The 8,607-nt window shown below is 38.6% G+C and overlaps 1 protein-coding gene across 4 annotated transcripts in view; it reads left to right on the top strand.

The window, feature by feature from the left end:
* Positions 1-212: 212 nt before the first annotated feature.
* Positions 213-8,607, top strand: part of LOC116709637 (protein jagged-2-like) — an 81,620-nt gene continuing 73,225 nt past the window's right edge. For 3 of the 4 annotated variants that reach the window (XM_032548283.1, XM_032548282.1, XM_032548281.1), the window contains exons 1-2: positions 213-507; positions 2,712-3,023. In XM_032548283.1, coding sequence (XP_032404174.1) covers positions 439-507; positions 2,712-3,023 — 381 coding nt within the window. In that variant the 5' untranslated portion in view covers positions 213-438. The remainder of the gene's footprint in view (positions 508-2,711; positions 3,024-8,607) is intronic. The other variant, XM_032548285.1, reaches the window with a different exon arrangement.

Raw genomic sequence — 8,607 nt, 5'->3', positions numbered from 1 at the left:
AAATGAAACTCGGCTTACGGTTTGTTAAAATACTTGTAGCAACGCGTCAGAGACCTCAACAATAAATCCATCAGCAGTCCCTTATTGAGTTTCTCCTTCTAATTGGCTCTCAGCTAGAAACTGTTCACCTCGCTGGACTATGATTGGCCCGCTGAGCTGCCAGTCACAGGAGTCTCCTTGCTCCTGCTTTGAGACTTGCTGCTGCTGCGGTGTCCGGCTGCTCAGATCCCGGAGAGGAGCGGCGGAGGGAGGCGGACTGTACGCGGTTCAGACAGCAGCGGCAGCAGCGGTAGAGGTGCGCTTCTCCTCCTGCAGACCTGCACGCCCTCGACTATCTGGATACTGCTTTTCCTCCATCTCCAGCATCATTCTGACCCTCTGAGGCGCACATATCTGCTTCTTTTCCCCGATGAGTCTTTACTCTGAGCGGACTGAGACATGTGGAATAACCCGGGGAAAGCGCATCGCTTCTTCATACTGTGTTTCCTGCTGACTGTATGCACCGAGGTGAGAACTTGATCAGGTTGTTCTCCAAGTTAGATGATAACTTTGCTTTTGATTCAGCTTTTTCCATGTTTTATTGTTTTCCATATTTTGTAACTCCGTCATGTATTTGGAGCTGAAGTCACATCTATTATTTCTAAATATACTCCCTTTAGTGAATGCAAATATTTCTCAGCAGCATGACCTGCGTATTATTTTTAATCATGTCACTTTGAATTAGTGAAGTAATGATCCATGTCTGAAATGTCTGTTATTAGTGGGGCAATCTCCAGTTTGCTGCATAAGCAAATGGTAATATACTGTATATATATATATATATATATATATATATATATATATATATATATATATATATATATATATATATATATATATATATATATATATATATATATATATATATAGTCTGTATATATAGTACAGACTTTGGAGTTTTGGACACACTTTCTCATTGAATTCAATGAGAATTGAATTATATTATATATATATATATATATATATATATACTTTAACAGGTCTGATCTCTTTTTAGTCAGTTTTAAAGTTGTTTTTTTTTGGGAAGAGAAAAAAAATCTTCAGGCTAAAGGTCAGTTGCACAGCTGCAACCTGAACTGCATCTCCAAATATTGCCCTGAACTGCAGTTCTGGCAGACCGTACAGTATCTGCAGAAAGTATGCAGCCTGAAAATTAAGAAGACATGAACTAGGAAATTTCACCTTTTTCCCAACACATGGCTGCAGGAATCAACTTCAGAGAAACTTGGTTAGTTTGGTGCAGTGGTCCCCAAAGTTGAGGTTTGGCATCACTGGGGGTCATGACTCACTAAGAATGGGCTCCTTTCGAGAACTCATATCCCTATTTTATTTACTAGTAATTGTTAAGAACTCAAACAGCAGTTGGAGCCTCATGTCTCCTCCAACAGTGTTTGTGGATTTGGAAGGTGGAAACGTTTGGGATTGATTTTTAGCAGCCTGTCGTCTGCAGCTCTTTGTGATTCAGCAAGCCAGTTCAGAAAGAGTTGATAAACGTTCTGTACTCTTAAAGGCTTTGATTTTCTGATGAATGAAACAAAGAAATATGCTGTTCAGATAATTCAAAATTCATTTAACAAATTAGGAATCTGACCATCATATTTTAGGTTTTTTTTTTTAATTTTAACTCTTATTATAAGTCAAGTCAAAGTTTATTTAAATAGCACATTTACAACAACCTCAACAGACCAAAGTGCTTCACAACAATCACGTCACAGGAGGATTTTATTATTTAATGAAAACAATTCTAGTTTTTAACATGTGCAACCAACCCTTTTGTGAAAAGAAAACAAATTATATCCTTTTATGGATACAAGTTTATCTGTCAGATTTTTTATGAAACTCAAGTAAATAATTACATAAGTACATATTCAACTATAGTCCATAAATTGTTGGATTTGAAAGGAGAAAACATTTGGAATTTTCAGGATTTGATTTTCTGATCATCAGAGAAACTTTGATGGGTCAAATTCATAATCAGCCGCTGAGCACTGTAACAAAAATATACTTAGATTATTTTGCATAGGTGAAAATTTTATACTACTAAGCGCAAATACACATACAAGAAGCTTGCAGCATCTATGTCTAAGTATTATAATTTCCTAATAGGAATTCCATAGTACACAAAACTGGATGGCTTGTTGAGCTTCTAACCACTTTAAAGTTTAATTATTACAGATACACTGATCAAGCCTTTCAAAAGAATCTAGAAATTGTTGTCAATTAATTTCTAGATTAATCCTTGGAGGTATGACATGCTGATTCTGACCCTGAGTAATCCCATTTTTATTTGTGTGGTTCATAAAACCTAAAGCAGAAGAAATGTGATGCATTTGATAGAGGAAGGTTAAGCAAGCAGAAAAGGAAGGAATTACTTCACTGTCCCCTTTCAGTCCTTGAATCAGTTATCTATAATGTGTATTGGATTTTTATTTAACCAAAATAAATGTGCATCAAAGAACCTACTGCTGATGGAGGTGTTTACAGCCTGAAGATGGTGAAAATACGTTGTTTGGATGCACTTCATGAATAAGCGAAAGAAAAATAGGATTTCTGGCTTTGATTGGCTGAACACCACATGGGAAAATGACTTCTGTCTGTTCATACCACACATTGAAAGCATGCAGTAGAGACAAGCAGCTTTAGCCTTCTTCACCTACCTGTCTGCCCCTCAGGTGTGTCAGTCTTCGGGTTACTTTGAGCTGCAACTCATCTCGGTGGAAAACCCAAGAGGTCAGCTCCTGAACGGCGACTGCTGTGACTCGGAGGGCCGCCAGGCAGATGGAAACTGCGGCCTGGACGAGTGTGATACTTACTTCAGGGTGTGCTTAAAGGAATACCAGCAGGAGGTGAAGATTGGCGGACCATGCACCTATGGGTCAGAAATCACCAAGGTGATTGGTGGGAATACTTTCCAGTTCAGAGGAAGCCAGAAAGGCAGTCACGACACTGGGAAGATTGTCATTCCCTTCCAGTTCTCATGGCCGGTAAGTTGATCATGTCAGAGATTATTAAACTGCATAAGTTATTATTTCAGTTTATTTTCTTCAGAATTTCATAAAAATGTTTTTCTGGAACAAGTTAATGACTAGTGTTTTTGACTTTACCACTTCAGCTACCTGGACACATCTGTATCCAGAGGTGGTTTTGGAGATCCTTTAGTCTATTTCATGTTGTCAGACATCTGTCAGTTGGTCGGGAAGGTTTCTGCTGCTGAGTGGCATCTTCAGTCAATAGGGAATGTGTCCTGTCTTATGCACTATGAATGAAAAATATTGCTGACTATTTGATTACCATCTATCTGTCTGAGCATTCACAGAGATGGACAAAGAGTAGACAGCTCCTCCTTTAATGTTTCTGTCAAGTATCATGATACAATGGGTTTTCCCAGAGTACTGGGTGTGTGTGTTTGCTTTTTTAGGGGGCTCACCTAGGGCATCTCTGATGCAAGAGCCACCTCTGTGTGTATCATCAGTTATCTGTCTGGACACATCACATTCCTGTGTGGGGGCTTTGAAGGTAAAGCTCCACGTCTTTCCTATGAAGACAGGACTTTGGTGCTCACAGTTGTGTCTTGGTTCAGCAGTTCAGTGCATAGCTTCAGCTGCTGATGACAGAGGAGTAGGATGATTCCTGTGTTTAGTTGAGGAAAAACTAATGTTTTTTTCCAAAGTGGTTCTGAATAAGAAATGGCAGGTAACCTATTATCTCATCCAAACAGAGCAGCAAGCCAAACAAAACCTGCTCCAGCTCCTTACTTGGAGAGGCAGCGTGGGAAACTGGATCAGCACTGGCAATCAGAGCTGCAAAAAACTGTTGTCACACGAAGAGATCTTAATCAGGGGAGGTTTCATGGAAGATACGTCATTCGTTTGATTCCCATAATAGCTGATGACTTTGAGTCATTGTGAGCCCAACAACATGGGAGGGAAAACAGAGGATGAGATTGGGAATGGACCCAGTAATCAGGGAATGTTTTTATGTTTTGAAGGGTTCAGTCGGTTAATCAGTAAATCAGCTGCAAAACAAACTGCTTAAGCTTCTAATGACTGATTCTCTAAGCTATCTGACTGAATAGTTTTTAGCTTCCTTTAAAGACTTAATACAATATTCAATCAGGACTTTGAATGCATTCTATGTTGTGAGAAGAATAATATTAGAGCCAACATCACAGTCACAAAAGTTTTTTTGTCCTACAAATCAAACTACATCAAATTAATGTAGTTTTAGGTTAAGATAAGTAGAGTAAGTTCAAAAAGCAGTTTTTTTTATTTTCTGATTACTTTTACTACAGTAGACATCTATCCAAACCAACCTGACCTAGTATTCTTGTTGTTTTGATTCAAGTCAAGTCAGACGTCCTGCTTCAGGACTTGGAGCTAGAGAGCAGAATTTGTCATGAGTTGTAGGTTTTGTGGAGAGGACGGACATGGCTGGACCCTGAATTGTTTTAATAATAAACAAAAGGTGAACAGAAATCCAGGCAACACAGATGAGGGATGAGGCAAGGAAAACGCTGACACTGGTAGCACTGGGAATACATGACATTAGACACACGACACACACAAAATCCAAATCCTCACAGAATTAATCAGTTAACTCAAGTTGTTCAGTTCCTGAAGCAGGATAGTAGCTGCAGACCATAACACCATCATCATGTTTTACTTTGGGTAAGATATTCTTTTTCTTTAGCATTGTTAGTTTTTCACCATAAGTAATGGGGTACACATCTTCCAGGAAGTGCTACTTTTGTCTCATCACTCCACAGAATATTCTCCCCAAAATCTTTAAGGTAAATGTAAAAGAAACCTTTGGGTGCTTTTGGGTCAGCAGTGGTTCTCTTTTTGTGTGTCTCTGTTTTTTATTGAACCATGAACTCTGACCTTCACTGTGGCAGTGTGGCCTGCAGAGCTGTAAATTTTGTTCTTGATTCTTCTCTTAGACTGGGCCACTCTTGAGAAGGTTTCCACTGTTCCATGTTTTATTCTTTAATAGATAAAGACCTTCGCTGTCAGTTTGGAAAGGGTAAACAAAAAACATTTCAATGGTTTTAGGAGTCTTGAGAATCACAAATGTCAGTAACTTTGTGGGGGGATTATTCAGGTCGTTTTGGATGTCTTTTTTCCCTTCACATAGATGAAATCATCATTTGAAAACTGCTTTTTGTTTTAACTTGGGTTATGCTTGTGTGATATTAACATTTGATTGATGATTTGAAACAATGAAGTGTGAGGAAAAAAAACAGGTAATATTATCGGAGAAAAAAATGCCTTTATCAGTCTTGTAAAGTTAAAGTTCCAAATTTGTCAATATTAAATAAGCAGCAGATTGTGCGTGCTACGGTGGCGCAGGGGATTGCACAACCCATGCTTGGAGGCCTTGAGTCCTCGACCCGGCCGTTGTGGGTTCGACTCCCGGACCCAGCGACATGTGCCGCATGTCTTCCCCCCTTTCCTGTCAGCCTATTTCCAAAAAAAACAAGGGACACTACAGCCCACAAAAAGACCCCCTGGCGGAGTATAAAAAAATAAGCAGCAGATCTATACACAAGAAATGTGTGTATGCACATCCTTTATTAAATACACTTTGTTGACAAAGTACTTTTATGATTTTAAATATATAATATTGTGTTGAGCTTTCTTTATATCTAAAGTAAAAGCCAATAAAATAGAGTCAGTGTGATCATGTCTGATCACACATGTTATGAGGGTTGTGTGCTCGGCTGGTTACACGACTCCTCCATTCATCACTCCTCACGGTCAGCTGTCAGCGGAGTGGAAGATGGAAGTAGTAAGTTGGGGCCCTGTGGGCAGATAGGATTACCACTAAGTTGTATGTGACACTGGAGCTGGATATCAATAACACCAACTACTCAAACAAGTGAAGATCCCTGGAGAATGTTGTCTGGGGATGCTTTTACCTCACAGTCTCTCAGGTTCAGGCTGCGTCTGTTATTGGGTCATTGTCTCACTCCACATGCATGGGATTGCCGCTTTTCACTGTGGAGGGTGAAGAGTGCTGTGTGCAAATGCCAGCAACCTCTTCTAATGGAGGTCTTAGCATCGAAGCAGATTGAGTGCCAAGCTGTAGTATTAATAATAATAATAATACTTCGTAAAATATATAAATACAAGTGGTGGTACTCGAATAGAACTTTTAATTGACTAAATTTCAGGATCTGTAATTAATGAATCACATTTTAATCAAAAACTATATGTTGACAAAAAAACAGCAACACTTTCAATTTCTCTCTGAATTCTGGTGATGATTATTTTTTGTTAGTGGGCTCTTTGGGTTATAAATGATGATAGCCTTTTGTTTAAGCTTGAAGGTCTTGCCTGGCTCACATGGCAAGGTAATTATGCTGACTTTGACCTCATTTTCCCATTCCAACAATATTAATGCTTCTATTATCGCCATTGCTCTAAAAACAATCTTAGGAGATATTCCAACTGTATGTAGTGTGTAAAGAGTGATCTAGTCTGATTAGCAGGTGGTCTGGACTGCTCTGGATTGATTTATACTTTATGTATTTTTCTTGGTACATTTTATTGTTTTTTATTTTTTAACTTTTGATAGCTTTTATGTCTTTTTATCTGTATTAAAAGAATATATCTGAATCTGATCTCAAATTGGAGGTGTTCAACATGTTAGATCATCTTGACACGATATCACAGGGTGTCTCTCGAGGACAAACGTGAGCACAGCCTGTTGAATGTGATGTGTAGCCAATAAGAGCTCGAGGTGACAGAAAGCGGACACAGAAGACAAAACAACTGCCATGACCCAGAAAGTCTTTTGTATCATTTTTCCTCTGTTAAAAATAGTCCACAAACTATCATCTTTGCTTCTTCCTCATTGATCAGGTTTCTTTACTCTGAACTCACGTTTGATCTCGAGAGGTTTTAGAAGATTTAAATCTGAAATTTCATGAGTGAAATCTGTCCATGTGGTGTGTTGTCTTTGCCATATGATTTTCTCTTCCCAATACACACAGGAATCCAATACAGTTATAAACATCTCATCTATGTCCTCTGAGCAACAACCACTATTCAGTTTCACAAATTAAATCATGAAGGCATTCATATTTTCTGACTGAAAGTAGCTGTATTAAGAGCAGTCAAAGTAAAAATAATGTTTATAATTTATCAGCAATGGGCTTTTTGCACATACGGCACTGATGTCACATCCACATGAGCAAAATGTGGCTTTCTTGTTTCACCTATGAGTTACCATGACAGCTAGAAAAGACAAAGTCGTATTTCAAACTCAAATAAAGCAATACTATGTACATTGTTGTCTTTCTAATATAATGGGCTTTTAAGTTTTCATGGATTGCCAAGCGATAATGAATTAAAAAGACAGTGGCTTGTAAATATTCGTTGCTACCAGTTAAAGCTAATGCCGCACAGCAAAGTTTGCAGCCTTCACTTCACTCCGGATCAGCTTCTTCAATCTAAAACTACCGGGGGGAACATGGGGACCGGTTGGTAAATAAAGGAGCCATCCAGTGTTATTTCTTTGGAATCACTTCTGTATTCAGCCCGAAAGAGCGAGTGTATGGGAACGAGTGAGCAGACCACAGTCAGAGAGCCAAACAACTGAGCCACCTGTACACACTGCTATAAACACCATCCAATTTGAGCTCTTCACAAGAAACATGCAAAAGTAATAATGCGAAATAACACGGCGACCTTAAAGAATGCGGCCATATTTTTCTAAAAGCAACAACTTTGAACCTGAAAAGTCAGCTAAACTGGAACTCTGATATCAGTGCTGTCCTACTTTTAAGCTATGGGGCTTGTTGTGCTTACTCATGCTTCAGAAGCATAAAGTTTGAGCCGTAATCTCCCCCATTACTTGGTCTCTGTTTGACACTAACAACAATAATCACACAAAATATACATTAAAATAAGTACAAAATAAGGTAAAAACATTGTCCCTTAGAATGGATTAAAATGTTTAGATACTTTAAATAGCACATTTTTACAAGAAAAATGTCAGAGAATATTGCCTACTAGCATAAGCTAAAGTTAATGTTAGCTGCAAAGTTTAAAGAAAGTAAAACTCACCTTCGTATCCGTAAATGTATAACAAGGCATACATCTTAAAACCTTTCTCCAGCTTACTTGTTGGGGCTTCGGATAGATGTACATCGTTAATTTTTACGTTGGCCCAGCCCTGCAAGTACCAAGTGTAAAATGCCATTTTCAATAGACCGGAAACGACTGAGCCTCAGAAGACGTGCAAAGAGCCCATTGAGATGGTCCAAGTGGTCCAAATCAGCTATGCAATGACACAATATATCTTAAGATAACTTAAGTTACTTATCAGTATGAAGCAGTTTAGAACAACCTTGATACTTCATACTTCAAAGCATAAAAACTATGAAAACCTTTGAAACCTAGGAAAACCATGTTTTCAAAGCATGAAAACCTCTGGTCTGGTGAAGAGAGCTCAGCAAAGTCTGAACTTTTTACATCGGATGAGAAGTGCAAACCTCACCACTTTCTATACACTGTAAAACATGTGAAGATGGTTTAACTTGAAAATGAAAGTCCACCTGCTGTT

Source organism: Xiphophorus hellerii, chromosome 19 (assembly GCF_003331165.1).
Source record: "Xiphophorus hellerii strain 12219 chromosome 19, Xiphophorus_hellerii-4.1, whole genome shotgun sequence".
In the NCBI taxonomy this organism is placed as follows: domain Eukaryota; kingdom Metazoa; phylum Chordata; class Actinopteri; order Cyprinodontiformes; family Poeciliidae; genus Xiphophorus; species Xiphophorus hellerii.
The sequence above is the reverse complement of the archived record's forward strand: the minus strand, read 5'-3'. Positions and strand labels throughout refer to the sequence as shown.